The sequence below is a fragment of the Papaver somniferum genome, chromosome 7, assembly GCF_003573695.1.
Source record: "Papaver somniferum cultivar HN1 chromosome 7, ASM357369v1, whole genome shotgun sequence".
NCBI lineage: Eukaryota > Viridiplantae > Streptophyta > Magnoliopsida > Ranunculales > Papaveraceae > Papaver > Papaver somniferum.
In genome coordinates, this window is record NC_039364.1 from 235,509,197 (window position 1) to 235,531,603 (window position 22,407).

A 22,407-nucleotide genomic window follows, 5' to 3' on the forward strand; every position below is an offset into this window, starting at 1 on the left:
ATCTTAATGTGTACATAATTGTACACCTTTTGATCGTTAATGTGTACAAAATTGTACACCTATTGATTATGTAGGAAAGACATCTGATTCCATTTTTTTGAATTTTGGTGAAGGGATGTGCCAACAACCTCCTACCCAAGAATTCATTTTCTAAGAATTTACATGGAAATGAATAGAGGCTCCATGCATCTTTTGGAGGTAAACTCTGTTGTACTTGTTTGTATTACTAAATTTAGCTGAGTATGTAAATTAATTGATGCTTTACTTTATTTATTTATTTTATTTCCCAACAAAAGTGACTCTCTGCACAAATTGAACTCTTGAATTTCTATCATATGAACACCTGCCAATTCATTAGATTTATAATATGAAATTTCACATCTGTTAAATTATTCCTCATTTCACCTCATGAATAGTCAGTCGAGCACCTCCGTTGGAGAGGTTAAAAGTCTTGGAGCGCTTCTTAAGATGGACATAGTCAATCCTCATAGTGTTAAAAATATTTTTGGTGTTTGCAAGTTCTTTGTACAAGATCTTGGTTCAATTTACTTAAACGGCTTATCATTTGAAGATTTTAATCAGGGTGATGATTATTGCAACTAGGGATTGGTAAAGAGAAAGCTGCAGACATTATTCAAGATGTGCAACAAGCGACATAGAAAACATTGATCTAGGTGAGCTTATCTTCTTCTTTTTTTTAATTCGTAACTAGGGCGTACGAAGTTGTGCTCATGTGAGAAAATGAAACGTAGTTGGTTATGGAGATTCTTGATAGTGTTTTCGCTTATATTATTTGTGGATATTAAAATGGTTGTCGCCTTGTTGGTGAGAGTAACCTGGGTCACAGAGTTGAGTTATACACATGTTGATTCTTAATGTATATATACTTATACACATGTTAATTCTTAATGTGTACATAGTTGTACACCTGTTGATTATTAATGTGTACATAATTATACGATGTAGATTGTTGATGTGCACATAGTTGTACACGTGCTGATTATATCATACCCTGATGCACCTTTGGCATCAGCCCGCCAAGGGCAGAGAAAGAAGTGAAGGAAACTTGGAAGCTTCTGTAAATTCTAGAATTCCAGTGGATGCTCTTCCTAATAATGGCAAGGCCTTACATATACAGTATGATCGTTCTCGCCTCAACTTTTTCTCTCGATCCTACCCCACCTGGAGATTCATATCAAAGGTTTTTCTTCGTTTTATGCATTTAATTAGGGACTCACAAGCTCAAAATGGTAGAACGCCAAGCCTATCACAAGGTTTTTGGAGGTTGATGGTTCAAATCCATCTGAGTTTTCATATATTATGTTTATAAAATATGGGTAGTTGTGTACATGCTAGTGCGCCTGTGTAAATCCAATGAAATAGATTAGTTATAGGAGAATATGGTTGTTTGTTCCATGTTTTGTATGGGTGTACATATATGTGCACCAGTTTATTTTCCGTGAAATATAGGTCGACGTGTGGGTATGAATGGTCGATTTTATATATGAATGTTTTCTAGGGTGCATCTATGTAATTCCAATGAAAAAGTAAATTTTGTGTGTGGTTATGAATGATCAATCGTATGCATGTCTGGAAAGGAGTACAGATATGTATGCCCATGTTATTTCCATGAAAAAGAAGGTTAGGTGTGGTCATGAATGATCGTTTTTATGCATGTTCTGCAGGGGCGTAGACATTGATGCATAAGTGTATTTTCCCATGAAAAAGTAAATTTGTATATGGTTATGAATAAATCGTTTCATCCATGTTTTGCAGGGGTATACATATTGGTGCACAAGTACAATTTCCATTAAAAAGTAGGTTCGAGAATGGATATGAATGACCAATTTCATCCATGTTTTGTTGGTGTATACAAAGTGGTGCATATGTGAAAAACTGACTACATAAACTTTTAAAAGTTTTGTACAGGTGCACTTTTTTGTACACATCAAATAATAAAGTGAAAATTAAATTTTTTGAAAAGTGAAAATTATATAGTCATATGGATACTCTTTTTTTAGCTACCGAAAAGAGCTTTCTAAATATATAAAGTTTGTGAAATTTGGATGAGCGGTTCGAAAGATAAATCGTTCTAAAATTATTTTTATGTTAATTAAAATTACTGACATCGTCATAAGTCACTGTGGACTGAACGGAAAATATTTAGACTAAATTGTAAATGATAAGGGCTATTAGTGTACTTTCTCATATTTTGGACTAATTTGTACCCAGTTGACTCGGACTGGACTAAAACGTATTTTGGGACTGACTTTTGGACTAAACCGTATTTTTCCCTTTTCTTAATATTATGACCACCAAGAATCTTAATTTGTCAAAACAAGATGTCTTTCCAGCTCTTGGGATAAAACCTGATATCATTCTTTAATGTCCTTCATCCAAATTTTCTTTGTGCTGAATCCATTTTAACATTATTTGGCATAAGAAACATAAATAAGCGGTGATTTTTTTATACCTCCTAGTAGAGGTTTAAGTTGGGGTGTGCAAACGCTAAAAGTTGAGACCACCCCAAAATGTGACTTAGAATGGCATAAGTTGTAGTTTCGTGTTTTATGCTGGGACAGATTAATCGGCATAGTGGCACAACACAACCTGCAAAGAAAGAATGCCATAACATGCATAAAATACTACACAACACATTTTTGAAATTCTATCTTCGTTATTTTAGCTTATTTCTTTGACAATTAATACATATACATATAATATCCAAATGTCTGAAAAGCAATATTTTCTTTACATGAAATAAATATATCTGAACCAACACGGCATGACTCAACACTTTTATTTTTATCGCACAACACAACATAACACGTCGTCTAACAAGGTGCAGTATGACACGCCTTAATCTCTAGATAGAACAACACACAACACAACCAGCACACTAAGGATCGATGTAACTTCGTTTGCTGAGCCGACACATCTTACACCTCTACCTCCCAGCAGGCACCCACATAGTTAGCTAAGATCAGTCTTAGATGGTCGTTTAAGGAACACAGATCTCCAAACAGCTAATTTACCTCTAAAGTTGTAAAATAAAAACAAATATGTTCGTTTGAAGTAATAAGAAAATTCGTAAATATTTTTCATGCAAATATGTTCTTCAAATTGGAGAATATTAAAATATCATTCTTAACATTAATTATGTGATGTGACTAAATATATAGGCAGATTTGGCAAAGTGCACCAAGATGTCTAGCATCAGGGCTTCAATGGATGTCTGAGAACTCCGATATTATTCGAATCCGCATTCGAAATATCAAATATTATTCGAAAATAATTTTTGACTTCGGATATCCGGGTATGTTACCAATCAGATACGATTTCGGATACCAAGATATCCACTTCTCGAAATATCCACATATGGAATAATATACATAAATATATATTTTCTTATTTGTCTTTATTTTTATTAAAAAACACTTATAAATGTTTTAATTAATTTATATTACAAGATTCTATTCTTTTTACAAAAAATACAAATATTTTGTTGTTTTCTTGTGTTTATGGTTTTGGATCAGATAACTATCTGATTTATCCGAAGTAAAAAGACTTTTCGTTTAGATTTCGAATCGAATTCGGAAAGTTTGTATGATTTTCGGAATCGAATACAGATAGTTCTCTATTCGCATCCGTATAAACCTATTTACGCTCTTATGCTAGCATTTCTAACTTGTTTTGGTGAAAATAAAATAACCCCTATATATCAAGAAGTAACTGGGAAACAAAGTGGACTCTCTTAGCAACTTTAAGCCAGAGATTTTGTTTACCTAAACTTAGTCAACTGGCGGAGACGATTAACAATACATGTAAAGATTTTCCTTGGAGCACGGATAATATAATTCAGGAAACTTTCTCAATTATGGAAAATTTTCCACAGGTTCAGGTAGAGTATATAAACAGAAAATATATAACTATGCAGCGGACTACATCGCTAAAGAAGCTCGAATATAGCATCTTCAGCACATGTCATCCCATCTTCAACAAAGAGTTTTAAAATCTAGTGTTACAGTAAAACTTTTTTAAAATAATACTCGATAATATAATAGTCTTGTTAAATTAATAAAAATTTCTAGTCCCGACTCGGGCCCTTAGTGCTGAAATAATAAATTGGATAAAATTATAATATAACACATTTCAAAAGTTCCTTTTAAAAATTAATAGGTCCCAAATATTTTTCTCCTTTTTTTTAAGAAGAAAACTTCAGTAAAAAATAATTAGAAAATAAAAAATAATTTTCATACGCATTAAATTTTTTCAAAATATGATTCAATGTTAGTTTGTTTTTCTTCGTAGTTCAAATAACAATTTCTGTATAAAAATCTTTCCATCGAAATTAATAAGATTTATTACTTAAAAAAAATATATGTTGTTCTAAAAATATTTCCCTTAATGTTTTTGAAAAGACGAAGGTATCCAAAATATGCTCTAACATTTTTTTCCTTTTTTTTTAAAATTTTCCACCTTTAAAAATCTATTTCGGTATTTATTCTAAGATACTTTTTTTTTAATATGAAAATTTTCATTTTTTTGAATTTTTTTTTAAAATTAATATACTATTATTATATGTGCCGAAATAATAGATTAGGCATTGGTATTCAAAGGGGTGTTGGTGCCCAGCTTGTTGCTTTTTTTAGTTTTAGTTTTAGTTTTTTTGTTCATTTGTTGTTGTTGATGCGAATGAGATGTGTTTGGAGTACATTATACGTACAAAAGAATTATTTTAAGCAATATCTTTTTATAGTAATAAAATTTAGGTGATCACAAGCCTATTATTTTATAAATGTTTTACAGTATTTCCAATATTTTTGGAAAAATTAGCTTATAAATCTCTTGTACTATATTTATTTTATTAATACAAGTTGCCTTTCCATCTTAAAAAAGTCAACTGACCAGCCACGAGTCTTGCAAAATCTGCACCCTAAATCGTCGTTTAATGCTTTAACCAAGAAATCAAATTTTTAATGGCATCAAGTCCTACTTATTTGTGTTTAAGAATTTAGGTGAACAATAAATACTACATATTGGTATATCTTTGCATTAAGAATTATTTGGTGGATAATTAGTCAAATACTAAGCAGTTAAAAATTATTCCGGGGATAAATAAGGATAGCGAATAAGTAGTTCACTCTTATATGCACCGTCTTCAATTTCATATATATGAATATAAGGAAAGAAAAAAAAAATATTTTGTCTTTAATTCGATATATACTATAGGAATACATCTCTCAGAAAACGATATATATGAATATATGGAATTATATTCTTTAATAGCTGGCGAGATATTTCCTTTTGATTCTGTCTTCAATTTAATAGCTGGCGAGATATTCGTATACGAAATATTTTAAGTTTAGTAGGAGTATTTGGAAACTGCTAGTCTCTATCATAAAGTTTCAGATTTCAGAAAGAGTCATCTGCTTTGTAAGCAGGGACGGACCCAAAAAATGTCTTTAACTTATTTTGACCTGGGCTAAGGGTAGTAGCCTAGTTCAAAAATTTAAGATTTCAAAAAAATTCCACTGATGGACCATGGGGCTACCCGGGTTAAAGCCCAGTTCAGCCCTCTCTTGGGTCCGTCAGTGTTTGTAAGCCATCTTCCTTGATATTTTTTAGATTTCTCCATTAGTTCTTTTTCTTTTCATTTTTCACTGTTGTTTCTCCATCTCGCACAGATTATTTGCTTTGAATATTTTCTGATATTGTTTCTTATTTGAATTTCTGCTAGACTTGTTATGGCTTCTGGCATCGCTCGTCGTGTTGTTCCTGGACAGTCACTCTTGCTGGTTTGAATATGACAATCATTGTTTCTTTATCGTTTATTTTCTTTTAAATTGGAAAAGTTATGACACGTTTTCTCTTGTTATTGTATCATAGATTCATCAATGCAGAGAAGAAATGTACGTGGGTTAACCCGGGGGATTGAAGTATCAAGAACTATGGCTATGAATAACGGAACTGTGTTTTGGTGAATGACTTCCACACTTAGAACTGTGGAGTTGACTTGTTATTTATACGAGAGAGCACAATGGTTGTTACAACTGTTCAACCTATTCAAAAGCAACAGATGCTATTTTAATTCTAACTAAAGAACCGTAAGACTAATCTAAAAGCAGATGCAAAATACTCGGTCCTTCCTTCATACACGGTATGCTAGCTGTTTTGGTTGAGAGTCTTCAGCAGATGAGTCTCTATCCTTAACATCCCCCTCAAGTTGTACTCGAGTTTACGAATGTGCAACTTGCTATGTAAAAGCTGAAATCTTGGTGTTGGTAGACCCTTGGTAAAAATGTCAGCTATTTGATCCCGTGAACTGATGAACTGCACTTTCAAATGATTGCTAGCCACCCTTTCCCTCACAAAATGGTAATCTATCTCGATATGCTTTGTTCGAGCATGAAAAACTGGATTAGATGTAAGGTATGTTGCGTCCAAGTTATCACACCACAGCACTGGAGCAGAGATGGTAATTCCAAGTTCACGAAGCAATGACTCAATCCAAATATTCTCAGAGGTGGCAATGGAAATGCCCCGATATTCTGACTCAGTGCTAGATTTGCTGACTGTCTTCTGTTTTCTAGCATTCCACGATATCAGATTACCACCGAAGTAGATACCATAACCACTAGTGGACCTACAGTCATCTAGGAAACCATCCCAATCAGCATCTGAGTAACCATGCAAAGAAAAGTCTCGTGAAGGATGTATATGAAGGCCATAATCCACTGTGTTCTTTAGATATCGAAGAATACGTTTCACTTGTTCCCAATGTTCAACATAAGGATTGTGCATATACTGGCACACCTTATTAACAGCTACAGAAATGTCTGGCCTCGTGAGATGGAGGTATTGAAGAGCACCAACGATGCTGCGATATAAGGTACATTCAGCAAATCTTTCACTGCCTGTCTGCCTTAACTTCAAGCTGGAAGACATTGGACTCGACACTGGTTTTACACCATCTAGCCTAGTGCGTTTGAGAAGATCTGTTATATACTTGCGCTGAGTGAGAATTAGACCACCAGTTTGCCTTATAACTTCGATACCCAGAAAGAAATGAAGGTCCCCCATGTCTTTTATCGCAAACTATTTACCTAGTTCTTGAATGAGTTGAGCTACCTGTGAAGAGTCTGACCCTGTGACAATTATGTCATCCACATAAATCAACACATAAGTAACTGAATGTTTGGTTTTGTAGACAAACAAGGATGTGTCTGCAACCGAACCTTTGAAGCCAAGTGTGATTAGATAGTTACTGAGCCGTAAAAACCATGCACGCGGAGCCTGCTTTAACCCATATAATGACTTATGCAGTTTACACACATGAGTTGGATGATTAGCATCTACATACCCTTCTGGTTGCTTCATATAGACTTCCTCTTCCAGAGTTCCATGGAGGAAAACGTTTTCAATATCTAGTTGCTTCAATGGCCAGTTGTTCATGACAGCAATAGACAGAACCAGTCGTTTAGTACATGGTTTTATAACTGGACTAAAGGTCTCTCCATAATCAATCCCTTCCTGTTGATTAAAACCTTTCGTCACCAATCGAGCCTTACGTTTATCAATGGTGCCGTCAGAGTTTTGTTTTACTCGACAAACCCACTTGGAGCCAACAACATTCATGCCTGGATGAAAAGGAACTATCGAATATGTGCCATTTCTGATGAGGGCATTTATTTGATTATCCATAGCTGCACGCCATTCTGGAAGTTTGCATGCTTCTGAGTAACATGTTGGTTCCATGAAATCTGAATCATTGAGGGGATGTTTAGTTGCAGACAAACACATTTTTTGAACAGGATTGTTAATTCCAGATTTCGCCCTTGTTTGCATAGGATGAGTAGAGGATACTACATGAGAAGTATTTACTTCAGAGCTGTCTTGAAGTGGCATACTTGTGACGGAATCAGCAGCAGAGATATTTGAGTATTCAGTTGGGATGCGGATGCTGTAGGAGAGGCCTGAGAAGGTTCCAAACTTGCCATATCATTGCATATGCTCGGATGCTGGTCTGTAGATGGAGATACCACATTCTGTTGCGTAGGGAGATAATGTCTACGCCTAAAAGGAGGAGAATATAGAAATGAAGTATCTGAAGGCACATTACCTGGACTGTGCATTGGTACACACTGCTGCTTTGGACTGAATGGAAACGACTGTTCTTCAAACCTTACATGGCGTGTGATATAAATCCTACCAGTCTCTCTATGTAAGCAGATATAACCCTTATGAGAACTACTGTATCCTATAAAGACACATGGGAGTGATCTAGGTTCTAGCTTGTTTGAGTTTTAATATCTGAGGCAAGGATAAGCAAGACAACCAAAAACCTTTAAAAACTTGTAATCTGGTTCTTTATGAAAAAGGAGTTCTATAGGAGTTTTGACTTCACTGGATGATTTAGGCAGACGATTAATTAAGTAACAGGCAGTGACAAACGCATCAGCCCAAAATGATGAGGGCATATGTGCTTGAAATAAAAGTGCTAGGCCAGATTCAGTGACATGGCGAATACGTCTCTCTGCTATTCGATTTTGTGGTGATGTATGAGGACAAGAGAATCGTTGTTGAATAACAGATTCATTTAAATACTTTGTGAAATTCTTATACTCTAAGGCATTGTCAGACTGAAAAGTTTTTATCCTATGATCTGTAAGATTTTCAATTTGTTTTCGAAAATTTATAAAAATGGACAGAGCATCAGAACGTTGTACTAAAGGAAAGACCCAAGTGAAATTAGAATAAACATCCATTAGGAGCATGTAATATCGAAAACCAGACCTGGATAGTTTAGGGGAGACCCAGATATCAGAAACAACCAAAGACAGTGGTTTATCATAAGATGTAGTGCTGAGAGAAAAAGGAAGTTTTCTGCTCTTACTAACATGACAAGAGTTTCAGAAATTAAACATTTTATTCGAAACTTGAAGTGAAAACCTATTGCAAATGCTAGATACCGTACGTAGCACCGGATGACCCAGACGTTGATGCCATGTCGGCATTGAAGATACAACATTAGCTTGAGAAGACCCTTGTCTGCTGATTTGAGTAAGGCCTTCAAGAATGTACAGTCCATTCCTATTCAGTCCGCGCAGCAGCAGCTTTCCCGTTGTCTTGTCCTTTACAAAGAAATGAGATGTGTGAAACTCAAAGAAAACACCATTATCTTTGCAGAATTGAGAAACTGATAACAAGTTTGTATTTATATTGGGTACATGAAAAATGTTATTCAAACAGAATAATCATGAGTTATGTGTGAAAGATGCATTACCAGTATGTGTGATGTTTAGTGAATTACCATTACCCACATACACTTGTTCTGTGCCTGTATATTCATGAGGGATTGTTAAGTTGTTCATATCTGCTGTTAGATGATTGGTAGCACCAGAATCAGTTACCCATTCGTTGCCATATGATGCTTCAGGAAATGCAATATACGCAGCTTGTGGTTTTGGTTTATTGGTGCTTGGTTTGTAACGGAACCAGCATTTGTCACCAAGGTGACCTTTCTTCTTGCAGATTTGACACTTCTCAGCAGTGTTGTTGCTTTGCATAGGAGACTGGAAACGAGGTTGTGACTGATTTTGTTGATAATGAAAAGGTCGTTGATTTTGATTGTGGTTGTTGTTTTGGGGATTTTTTCGTCCTGATGTAGATGAAGCAGCAATATGTGCAATGGGTTGTTGTATTTCCTCAAGCTGATGTGTGATGCGCATATCAAAGTTGAGAAGATGGGAGTAAAACAGATCCATGCTCAGGTTCTCCATTGTGCTTAAGGTGGAGACAATCGAATCATATGCTTGGTTCAACCCATTGCTGATGGATTGTTTCTTTTCATCATCACTGATTGTATATCCGGATGCTGCAAGCTGTGCAAATAGTTCTTTAGCCTCATTTAAAAAGACTCTTTAATCTCTAATCCCTATTTTGTCCACAAACATTTCATTCAGAACCCTAGCTTTTCAATCCCAGGATTGTTCTGGAAACAAAAATGTTTCGATTGGAATAATCCTCCTGAATATGAATATATCAGCCTTGATGGAAATGTCAATAGTTATGTACCTTTGAAGACTATAAATTTCGCAAAAGAGGTATTTCCTGGAGGCATAGAGATTGTTCAATCTTGTAACGGACTTCTCCTTTGTCGGAATTTTGGATTCAACGAGTGGAATTTCACTTATTATGTTTTCAATCCATTCACAAAGCAACACAAAACTTTACCTCGATCTCAATTGAGAAAATGTGGGTTCCAGTACCTATTCAATTTCAGTTTAGCGTTTGATCCATCTAGATCTCCGTATTATAAAGTCATTGCTATATGGGGCGACAAACTATGGGCAGGTGATAAGTATCGAATTGAAGTCTACTCTTCGGAAACCACACTTTGGAGGCTATGTGAAGATGAATATACTCTAGATGCGTTCCCTATACCTTGTGTTTCTGCTACTTTCTGGAATGGTTCTTTAAACTGGAATGCTGATCATGGGTCTGTGATTTATTTTGTTATTGATCGAGAATTATTAGGTGTAGTTCCAAGGACTCCACAACAAAGATTACGAAGTTCCATAGACATCACGGATGTTACTGAGTATCAGGGTCGTTTCTACCTTATTGAGAGAGGATATGGTGGTCGATTTTTAAACATATTGGAAATGGATACTGCTTACACGGGGTGGAAAGTCAAATGCAGTGTTGCTTTAGAGCAATTGAAGTCGTTTCGGAAGTTTGAGGGGTCACATCCTTTTGATTATATTTTATTTATACGAAACGGAGAAGAAGACGAGTCGTCAAAGTTGGTGGTACTAACACAAGGGAATATGGTTCTCTCTTATGCTCTTAACGAAATGAGCTTCAAAAGAGTGTATAATATATCACCACAACGCTTACTTGGGAGAAACTGTAACTTTTATCAGTACATTGAATCGCTTGCTTGTGTTTAGTCATTTAACCAAGTATTTCTGTTTCCTTTTTTACCTATCTAGTAGTCGTTTAAGTCGAGTAATATGTACTTTTTGCATTTTAAACTTGCTTAAGTCTGGCCTTTGTACTTATTCACTCTCTCCCTATAATAATTTCTGCATTTTGTTTCCTGTCTTGTATTTGGGTGTTGTGAGTTCAAATTTTTCCTTGTTTTTCTTATGGTTGAAGTGGTCATTTGCTCCGTCTCTCTCACCATGTATACATATACTTTGATATTATTGTTTGCATTTCGAGTCGTTTGACTTTTCAGATATGGATGCAACTGTAAATATTTTAGGAGAATTCTGCATTAGAAGATCAGTATGAAAATAGATGTTGTTTCCTGCCTAGTAGTTGATTTGGTTAAGTCTTTGTATTTTTTGCATTTTGGTTCTTCCTTTGTACTTGCTTATGTTAGGCCTTCGTACTTTCTCTCCCTATATGTATTTCTGCATTTTGTTTCCTATCTTGTAATTGGGTGTTGCGAGTTCAAGTTTAAGTCTGATATTTACATGTTTACATATATCTTGATATTGTTATCTGCGTTCAGAGTTGTTTTGTAACTTCTTTTTTTTGGTGTGTGGTTTACATCTATCCACACATCTTTCATAAAATGTATGTATGAAACTTGGGGCTGAATAAGGAGAAATCTGCATTTGAAGATCAGTATGAGGAAAAACTTTGGAACAAAGTGACGTAGAACCCGTCGATACTCCCACATAATACGTGGATGATACCACTACCATAATCTGTTCTTGGATCATCTGCATTTGGATTTTCGTTGCCATCCCTTTTATGTTGTGAAGGATGACCGAATTTTCTTTTGGTTTAGCTAAGAAAATAGCTTTTACAGGTCTGGCGATAGTTATCATCTCTGGTAGATCTTTGGAATCTGGATAGTGGATAGCAGTTCTTTTGGTGGAGAAAGTGCAGAGGTATGTGTAAGTTACAGTTATATAAAATAGACATTTGGTATGCCCGTAAAAGTTTTTCGTTTTCTGTTTTGCTTTTGAACAATTAGATTTGGGTAAATGATCTAAGTGAAACTTGAAATTGAACTTAATTTTCATATGGAGAGCCAGCTCTGTAATTGATATGTACTGCTTAGTTTTGATGGAATATGATAACAACTTGCCAATCACTCTCAATGATGATATGAGATGCTTGTAAGCCTTGTATTACTTCGGCAACTCTCTTGATGGTCATAGTTTCAGGTACACAAGATCTAGTTAATAATCACAAGCTATGGTAGCATCAGCAGAACCCTCTTCAGGTCTCTGTGAGTTACTTTTATACGCAACAAAAACTCTGGAGATTGAAACATTGAATGAATTGAAATGACAAAAAGGTCACTGTAGCAAAAATGCAACGTTTGTTACAGCATCAGTCATTGCCATTAGCTTGCTATGGTTACATAGATCAGCTCGGCTGATTAAGGTTTCATTGCTGGTTTAGTTTTTAAAAAATTCGTATGTCTATATATAACGAAATGTTTTATGATTTCCTTTTATTGGCTTATGATGAAGAAAATTTCTTTTTATTGGCTGATGATGAAGAAGACGAAAGGAGTAACACATTAAATTGCATTTCTATTCATAATCTATTTTTCGACAACTGACTTAGTAGGTGAAAAGGAGAATTTGGAATTTTGTAAGATTGGAGTTTTGTGGTTGTCTATAGGACATTCTCGATTTTATAATGTTTAACAGCAAGATTCTCTGTGAAGATTGGAAAACGTAATAAAAAAATCAAGAATGTTTTTCTCTTTAAACTGAGTTAGTTTGGTTGGTATGGTCATTATCAACTGTATTGAAGTATTTACTAATGGCAGAGCTTGATAGTAATAGAGAAGGTTTATTGTGGAAGACTAAGTATTATGAGAATTGTCCAGGTTGCAGAATTGACATTCGTAAAGAAACAAATTTAGGAATACCTTACAAGGACTTATTTTTTGTATGGATTGTGGCATTCACCACTTGTGAGTGATCGTGTTGATGTTAATTTTTCTCTCTATCTGTTTTCTTCCATAGCCTAATGACATTTCTTAATACCTGGGCTTCTTTTGCAGTTCTTCCAGTATCATCTCTGTTCCCTTACCTATATTTTCTGGTTAGCAATGGTTAGTATTCATAGAATCTTAAAATTATGCAAGTTATATGTAAGATTTCTTTCAATTTTATTGTGTAGGTGCGGGACTTCAATATTGCAAAAAGGCAGGAAGATATTGGATACTATGCAGGATGTATAGGTTAGTATTGTGGATCTGTAATTAGTCATTAAGAATCTGACTTGTTGTCTTGTTCATCTTTCTAGATTAGGTTTATTTCTCTTCGCTTCTTACATTTTTTTTCTTCTTTTAATTAGGATGTGTGTACATGATTGGAAGAGCTTTAACATCTGTATTGTGGGGAATCTTAGCGGACCGATACGGCCGAAAACCTATTATAATCCTGTGCTCTACTTCTGTGTTAGTATTGCTGAAAGTTATTTACTTAAGAATTTCAACTTGAAATGTCCTTCTCATAATGATTATATGTGATCTAATATGTCATTAATTATCATGTCAGGATTATATTCAATGCTCTATTCGGTCTCAGTAGAAACTTTCTCATGGCAGTTTCTATGAGATTTCTTCTGGGATGTTTCAGTGGTATATTTGGACCAGTTCAGGTATGTGGTTTGTGTTTCTACTTCTTTTTTCTGCTTGATACACTTTTTTTGAATATAACTGTTGAACATTTTTTAGGCTTATGCTGTCGAAGTTTGCCGAGAAGAATATCGGACTTTGGCACTTTCAGTTGTACGATTTATTTCTTTATGTTTTTTTTTCTATTTTTCATGAAAAGAAAATATATCCATAGTTTTGCTTCATAGATAATGATGGCTACATTTTTTTATTTTTTAAGACGAGTTCGGCGTGGGCAATAGGTTTGATAGTTGGACTTGTTGTTGGAGGTTTCCTTGCAAAGGTATCTTAGAAAATAATAGTTTCCTTCATATAAATATATACGAATTGATATCACTTGTTGTCGTGGATGTGGGTCTAAGTATATCTATCAATAACCTTCTAGCCTGCAGAGAAATATCCAAACTTATTTATGAAGGATTCTGTTTTTGGAAGGTAAGAACTATACATGTACATTCCATTTAGTTCTTTATTTTGCGAATCTTCAATTGTCTCAGCATTTTCTGTGATTCTTCAATATGTTGCAGATTTCCATATTTCCTACCTAGCCTTTCTATATCAGTGTGTGCAACAGCGGCAGTTGGTATGGTGTTAGAATATGCAAGTAGCAGGTCGCGGGTTCAATTCTTGCCTCTCGCATCTATTTTTTCCTGAAGTGTTTAGGAATCATGGTGCAAACCCTAACGCTGCTATCCTACAGCGTTTAGGAAGGTGATGGGGACGGAGATTCATGGCGCGTCTAGGAAGGAAGATGGAAATCATAACTCGTTTAGGAAACCGGGTGATGATGGTGTTATGGAAGGATCCTATGCATCTATATTAAAGCGAAGAACCCATGTTTTATCAAAGATTGATGCCGAGACACTTTCTCACCCTCCAATTTTCTCTTCAACAAATAATGATGTTTTGATCAAGATCCCACGAGACACTCATACACGGATTAAGGCTGTGTGGAGATTCAGCTTGGTTGGTCGTTTGGTTTTTTTCAAAACCCTAAAATTTGATGATGTTAAAAGAGAATTATTGAATCAATGGAAGCTATCTGGTTCGGTTCAATTTATTCCATGGAAGAAGGGATATTTTGTTATTAAACTAGACAATGAAGATGATCGTAAACGTGTAAGCTATGATGGTCCATGGAAGATTCAATCTCCAAACGGAATTCAACAGCTTAAAATTCATCCATGGACACCTATGTTTGATCCTGGGAAAGATAAGATTACAAGAGCTGCAGTTTGGGTTCGTTTCACAGCTTTGCCAATGGAGTTTTGGGATGAAGAGACGATTTTTAGGCTGGCAAGAGGGCTTGGTAGGCCGGTTTCGGTTGATCCGCGTACTTTGCGCCATGAATATGGTTACTTTGCGGCAGCCCTGGTTGACATAGACTTCTCTCAACCTTTGAGACGAATTTTGATTGATGGTGAAGAGAATGATGAAATTTTTGTTCAGGAATATGAAATTCTAAACAGGCCCAGCTTTTGCGATTATTGTAAATCTATTGGCCATAAAAAATCTGATTGTAGAACAAAAAAGTTTGATGATTTGAAGGATAGGGCTGACGTTGAAATTGATCCTGAGATTAAAAAAGCAATTGAGGCTGATATGGATGATCTTAAGAATTTTTGGCAAAAGGAACGAATCCCTAAAGGTAAGAAGCATATGCCATCGGATGTTCCAATAGAAACTGAGAAATCTAAACATGGTGAGGAGGCCATAACGTTGAAGAAGAAGAAATCTGTCCTTGAGATAGCAGCTGGAACACGTACTATCTTTTCTGACCACAGTGAGAGTGCTGGTGCTACATTAGAAGATGATGATACTATATCGGATCACACTGAAGATGCTGCCTTGTCCGTGCCGCATATTGTTGCAACTCATGCTGAAGCTTACAGCGATATTCAGTCCGTGCAGCTCATGGAGGATGGTGGCTTATCTAAGCACCGAGGAGATGTTGCTAATATTGGTGATGAAGCATTTACTGGTAAAGCTCATGATGAAGCTTTACCTGGTTTGCGTAAAGATGATGAGGAATCTGTCCGCAATGATGATGCGGAGTTGGTTTTGCGAAGTGTTGGTGCAGCACTTGAGGAGCTGGTGCATGATAATTTATCTAAGGAAGATGATGTTGATTTGGAGATGCAAGAGATGGAAGCTTATAGAAATTACGAGGCTATGAAGGAGGCAACTAGGCAACGGGAGGCTGATGCTGAAGCTGCCAAAATTCAGCAAGATATTGCTAGAGCTAAGCTAGAGAACTTGAGGAAAAAGGTTTTGGACTTGCATCATTCTCCGGCTAATTTTCCAATTGTGGGTGCTAACGTTGAAGCTAGTTTTAGTGAGGCCACTAGAACTTCAAGAAGATCTTCACAAGCTAGATCTTTAGAAAACTTAACACTTTCTAATAGATTTGAAACTGGGACCGAGGAGATTGATAAGGTGATTGATGAAGCTGATGATGTGCTTGAAGATGTAGTTGCTACTAACACTTAAGGCATAGCTGACGAGGATGCAAGAAATTTGGAGATTCTTGCTAATAAAGAGTTAGCGGATCATGAGAAGAAGGAGTTGGTGGAAAGGAAGAAAAAATCTAAAGCTCCTAAGAAGAAGACAGCTGCTGTGGCTACGGTGAGTCAAGTTCAAACTTGAAGTGGAAAATCTTCTAGACAGGGTTCGGCAAGCCCTTCAAAGAGTAGAGTTAATTAATGCGTGTCTTCTATTGGAATGCTCAAGGCTTGGCCAAAGATGGTGCAAGGGTCAAGTTGAATGAGCTTTACTACTTGCACAAGCCTGATGTAATTTGTATTGCGGAGCCTCAGGTTCGTTGCACTACACGTTTTGTTAGGAAGCTTAATTTGCTTGATTTTTGTGAAGATGTTATTACTAATGAGGTGCATGGTCAGAAGGGAAATATTTGGATCTTTTGGAGGAATACTCTAGCAAGGCCGATTGTTTTATCTTCGTCTAAGCAGGCTATCACTTTGGATTTTTGTGGGAATTTTGTCACGGCTGTGCATGCTTCTTTTGATGCGGTTGAAAGGAGATCTCTTTGGCGGTAATTGGGTCTGGGATATATTTCCATTCCTTGGTTGGTGTTGGGGGATTTCAATTGTGTTTTGCGTCTTGATGAGAAGAAGGGTGGTAGGCCGCTCAAAGAAATTTATATAAATGAGTTTCGAAGTTGGATTTCTGATAATGGTTTGGTTGAGGCCGATGCTATTGGGAAGAAGTATACTTGGTCTAATTGTCGGAGTGGTATGCATAGAATTGTTTCTAAACACGATAGGGCTGTTATTAATGGTGCGTGGCATGATAAGTTTGCTAACTGGAGGTGCAAAGCTTTGCCGAGACTTTGCTCGGACCATTCTCCTCTTGTTGGTTTTGCTTTTGACAGTCCTAGGCCGAAGAGAGCTCCTTTTAGAATCCAGAAGATGTGGCTTTCTCATCCATCTTTTTTGGAATTCGTCAAAGACAATTGGAGTGTTAGGTTGGATGGTGCTCCTCCTTTTGTTTTTACATCAAAGTTGAAGCGGTTGAGGGAGGCTTTGAAGATTTGGAATAGATTGGTGTTTGGAGATGTTCAGTTTCGCTTAAAGCAAGCGGAATTGAATCTTGATAAGGAGAATGATATTTTGGACCAGAATGTTAGCTGTGAAGTCCAATTTTTGAAGGTGGCTGACGCTAGGAAGGCTGTTGATTGTGTGCGGTCTGACTTGGCCACTATGCTTAAGCAAAAATCGAGAACTAGCTGGTTGGAGGATGGTGATCAGAACACTCGTTTTTTTCACAACTCAATAAGAATGAGGAGGAGCCAAAACACAATTTCGACTGAAGATTTCTACTAACTCTACTTTGTTTTTGCAGGATGAAATAAAAGATTACATTGTTGATCATTATCGTGCAAAGTTCAACGGTGGAGCTGTTCATATTGATCCGAGACTATTTGATTATGAGCATGAAAGCATATCAGCTGCTGAGAGTGCTTGTATGGATGCTATTCCTACCTTGGATGAAGTTAAAGAGGCGTGTTTTTGATCTTGGAGCGGATTCTGCTCCTGGCCCTGATGGATTTACAGGTTCTTTCTTTCGATCTGTTGGAACATTATTTCTAGAGATCTTTTTAATGCTATTGCAAACTGTTGGGCGATGAGGAAGATTCCTAATGGCATTAACTCTAGTTTTATTGTGCTCATTCCAAAAGCTAATAAGTCTGATGCTATTAAAGACTATAGGCCAATTGGTTTAAGCAACTTCTTCTTCAAAATCATTACAAAATTATGGCGACCAGACTTGGCACGGTGTTGAACAAATTGATTTCTGAAGAGCAAGTGGCGTTTATGAAAGGAAGAAACATTCATGAGAATATAGCCTTGGCCTCGGAACTGATCAATGAGATTAGCGTTGAACGGAAGCATGGTAACGTTGGCCTTAAATTGGATATAGCCCAGCTTTTGACACGGTGAGTTGGGAGTTTTGTGGGAAGTTTTTCGTCAATATGGCTTTTCTGATGCATGGTGTTCGTGGTTGCTAGTATTCTTAACTCTGCCCGTATATCTATTATGATTAATGGTAGCCCTGAAGGTTTTTTCAGTATCACAAGAGGCCTTCGTCAAGGTGATCCTCTTTCACCTTTGATTTTTGTTCTTATTGAAGATGTTTTGAGCCGCAATCTCTCTAAGTTGTTTGCTGCTAGAAGTATGCATCACATGGTGAGTAAGAAAGGTGTGGCTCCAACCCATTTACTCTTTGCGGATGATATTCTTATTTTCTGTAAGGGTAATCTTCATAGCTTGCGGAACTTGAAGGAGATGCTTGGCATGTATCAACGTGCTTCCGGTCAGTATGTTAGTTACGCCAAAAGCAAATTTTATTATGGTGGAGATAGGCAATCTCGTGCTATTGCTATTGCAAACTTTATGGGCATGGAGAGGGCGCATTTCCCGGATAAATATTTGGGAATCCAATTGAAACCTGGCATTGTGCGTCATATTCATGTTCGTCAGGTAATGGAGAAGATTATGGACAAGCTGGCAGGTTGGAAGGGTAAGCTATTGTCTTTTCAGGCCAGGTTAGTTTTGATCAAATCAGTTATTTCTAGCTATTTGCTTCATTCAATGGCTGTTTACAAATGGCCATGCACGGCCATCAAATCGGTGGAGAGGGCCATTCGCAATTTTTTATGGTCTGGAGATGCTGAGAAGCCCAAACACTTCACGGTTCTTTATGATGTCTTATGCCGTTCTAGACGTGAAGGTGGGCTTGGCCTCAAGAAGTTAAATGATGTTAATAGGGCCATGCTTATGAAGTTGTGGATTTCGATTCGAGACTCTGATAAGACTTGGGCTAGATTTTTGAAGGCAAAATATTTCAAGGTTAATGGCAACCTGGTTGATTATAAGTTGGGTTCCTCGGTTTTTCCTGGCATTAGATTGGTGCATAACTTTGTTCAAAAGCACACGCGCTCAATTATAGGTAACGGTGCTAATACTTCCTTATTTTTTGATAATTGGTGTGCTGATTTTTCAATTGCTCAACGTCTTGGCATCACAACGAGAGGCCCTAATGATTTTAAGGCCAAGGTGAGTGATATTATTATTGATGGCTCTTGGGTTATTCCTCCAAAGACTAAAGAATTGATGTTACGATGCAATATTGATGTTGATAATTTGCCTCTTATTGGTGGTGGAGATGATTATAAGATTTGGAACTTGGACAGTAAGGGTGTTTTCACTGTCAAGTCGGCCAAGGCTGCTATTCGTGGGCCAGCTGAAATTTTGCCAGCTGCGGCACTTTTCTCTAGAAGTGTTATACATCCTACTTTGGGTGTGCAGTATTGGAAGCTATTTTATAAACAGTGTTGTGCTTCTGATGATAATGTTATGAAGAAGACTGGTAGAGAGATGCCTTCTATGTGTCGTTTATGTAGAGAAGACTGTGAAGATGTTAGCCATATTACTTGGCATTGCAAAATTGCCAAAAGAATTTGGAAGTGGGCAGCTGAAATTTTCAGATTGACGCCGAATGAGGACCTGGTGGCCTCCTACAAGGCTGCAAAGGGACGGAGTCGAATGATTAAGGATCTGTGGCTTGTTGCAAATCTTGCAATAGTAACGGAGCTGTGGAAGATGCGTAACAAAGCTTATTTTGAGAACAAACAGATTCCTTGGCTGGAGTTTAAAGGCAGAGTTCATCAGGTAATTCGTGATAACTCTATTAGATTGAAGGGCCATATGCATAATACTTTGGATGATTTGCGTATTGTTAATTTCTTTAGAGTGACGCATAGATCTTGCGATCACTCTGACCCAGTTGAAGTTACTTGGAGTCCGCCAAATCCTGGTGAGATTATGATCTGTTGTGATGGTGCATCTCTTGGTAATCCGGGGCAGGCTGGTTCTGGTGTTGTCTTCCGTGATTCTAGCTCGGTAGTCTTGGGAGTTCTGTGCGTTGGCCTGGGCTGGCAGACTAACTTCTATGCTGAAGTTTGTGCGGTGATCTATGGTGCTGTCGTTGCTCAAAGATGGAATGTGAAGAATTTATGTGTCAGATCTGATTCGATGAGTTGTTTATATGCTCTTCAAAATGGCGATTTTCCATGGCAGCTAATGCAGAGGTGGAGAATAGCGAAGAGTTTTTATAACAATATTAGCTATATTCATAGCTACAGAGAGGCTAATTTTTCAGCGGATGTCTCGGCCAAACAAGCATGTTTGTTGGCTGAGGAACATTATGAGTTTTACGAGGGTAGGCCAGGTTTTATTCATTCTGTTGAATGGCCTGGAGAGGTTTACTATCGTTTTTAGGCTTTTTAGTGTGTGGCCTTTTTGGCTAAGCACTAAATTAGCCTGATCCTTGTACATTTTCGCTTTTTTATTCTATTTTATTGGCCGAGTAAAAAAAAGTGTGCAACAGCGGCAACTGTAGCTTGTTGTTGGCTTCTGGTATGTTTCTTCATCCGTATGTAGTACGTACTTATGTATCAGAGATAAGTGAGACTTAAAAGTATTTTTGGAATACCATGAGTAAAGTAGTTCATCTATTTATTAGTGAAATTTGTACTTTTTGTTTTCACAAAGTTGAACTAGTATGAGTACTAACACTAAACTGATGGTCTCCAAACCTACGAGTACTAACACTAAACTGATGGTCTCGAAGCCTATAGATTTTTGATGTGTAATTTAATATTGTGACAGGAAACATTGAACAAACATAAAGGGATAGAATCGTGCGGGACTGGTATGAGTGAAAAAATACAGAAGAATCAGGAGACAGGATTGTCAAATTCTAAGGAAAACCTTTTTAGAAATTGGCCGTTAATCTCAAGTATTGTGGTCATGTGTGTTTTCTCACTTCACAATATGGCCTATGGTGAGGTAATTGATCCATGAGATGACTCATATGTTATTCCTTGTAAACTATGCTCTCTCAATTCGTAAATGATTATCGATCTTTTTTGACAGATTTTCTCATTATGGGCTGTAAGTCCTAGAAAATTTGGTGGATTGAGCTATACCACCAAGGATGTTGGCCAAATTCTTTCAGTCGCAGGTATGTAGACTTCATAATTCTCTTTCATTGGCCTTCAACTCCAATCATGTTAACAATGCTCCTCTATAGCTACCACTCATAAAAATGATAATACTTGTCTACTGATCAACCATGATAGGTATTGGTCTTTTTTCATTTCAACATGTACTTTATCCAAAGCTCGAGAGGATTCTTGGACCCCTCAAGTTAGCTCGCATTGCAGCGGTATGTATGTTTCTAACTACCAATTTTTATACAATAATTAAGGTTTACTCTATTACGGCAATTGGTTTATCTACTTAATTAATGATTGTCTTTTCGTTTGAAGGCTTCATCTATTGTGTTGCTGTCAAGTTACCCGTTCATAGCTAAACTATCTGGTATCAGCCTTTATCTGTTGATAAATACGGCTTCACTTTTGAAGAGTGTTTTTGCTGTAAGTAGTACAACAGTAAAAGCTCAAAGTTGCAGGATTTCTTTTTCTAGTTTCATTGGTCGTAATAAATTGGTGTTTACCTTTGATTGTTCTATTGATCAACAGATGACTACTTTCACTGGGTTTGTCATCCTACAGAACAATACAGTGGTAATGCTTCCTCTCTTCCACCTCTTTGATCTATAACGTCTTTTGAGGTTCACACTGTAATGGCTTCGATATTTATCAGTCCCAACAGCAAAGAGGAGCTGCAAATGGAATTACGTCGACTTTATCATCTGTTTTTCAAGCATTTGGTCCAGCTGGTGGTGGTGCTCTGCAAGTATAATAAATTTGTCTTTGTTGTCGAATTTGTATAAGGATAGCAAACAAGAACTAGTTTTAATATGTGACCCTTTTTGATGTCTGTATTTTAACGAACAAGAATAATGTCTTTCGTGTTTGCAGTTTTTCAATGGCGCAAAAGCGTATAAATGCTTACTTCCTGCCTGGTTTGATGCTCTACCTTAAAGAAAACAATATCTGGTTGCTCACTCTGCAGTCACCAAAGTTTCTTAATCAGATTTTGAGTAATGTTCTTTCTCTTGTCGAATGCAGGTACCGATTTGGTTTTCTTCGTCCTAAATCTAATCTTGGTGATTGGATTAGCCATGTCTTTCAAACCATTTCTTGCACTTCCTCAACAACGTGGATGAACATATCGATGAAGCAAATTCAGCCACATGTTAACAAAAGAGATGTTATCAGCTGCAGTAATAAAAAAACATCCTGGATGAAAAAGTGTACC

At 36.7% G+C, this 22,407-nt stretch overlaps 2 protein-coding genes and 1 long non-coding RNA gene across 3 annotated transcripts; all 3 read left to right on the forward strand.

The window, feature by feature from the left end:
* The first annotated feature begins 9,834 nt into the window (after nt 1-9,834).
* Nucleotides 9,835-10,955, forward strand: LOC113296153 (F-box protein At5g07610-like). Its single transcript, XM_026544486.1, has 2 exons — nt 9,835-9,864; nt 9,966-10,955. The coding sequence occupies exons 1-2, from the start codon at nt 9,835-9,837 to the stop codon at nt 10,953-10,955; spliced, it is 1,020 nt and encodes a 339-aa protein (XP_026400271.1).
* Nucleotides 10,956-13,598: 2,643 nt separating this feature from the next.
* LOC113293522 lies at nt 13,599-13,943 on the forward strand. The gene is made up of 3 exons (XR_003332347.1): nt 13,599-13,644; nt 13,721-13,774; nt 13,881-13,943. It is a non-coding gene; the product is annotated as an uncharacterized LOC113293522 (long non-coding RNA).
* A 2,268-nt stretch (nt 13,944-16,211) lies between these two features.
* Nucleotides 16,212-17,502, forward strand: LOC113296154. The gene is made up of 4 exons (XM_026544488.1): nt 16,212-16,224; nt 16,391-16,476; nt 16,792-17,223; nt 17,329-17,502. Exons 1-4 carry the CDS (start codon nt 16,212-16,214, stop codon nt 17,500-17,502), a joined length of 705 nt encoding a protein of 234 aa, XP_026400273.1.
* The last annotated feature ends 4,905 nt before the right edge of the window (nt 17,503-22,407 follow it).

Excerpts from the sequence above, each read along its gene's own strand:
- LOC113296153 (XM_026544486.1), top strand. The coding sequence starts at position 9,835 with ATGGATTGTTTCTTTTCATCATCACTGATT. Across the intron at positions 9,865-9,965 it reads TCTTTTCATCATCACTGATT|AACCCTAGCTTTTCAATCCC; the intron begins GTATATCCGGAT and ends CATTTCATTCAG.
- LOC113296154 (XM_026544488.1), top strand. Across the intron at positions 16,477-16,791 it reads TTTGTATTGCGGAGCCTCAG|AAGGGTGGTAGGCCGCTCAA; the intron begins GTTCGTTGCACT and ends CTTGATGAGAAG. Across the intron at positions 17,224-17,328 it reads TGAAGATTTGGAATAGATTG|GTGGCTGACGCTAGGAAGGC; the intron begins GTGTTTGGAGAT and ends CAATTTTTGAAG.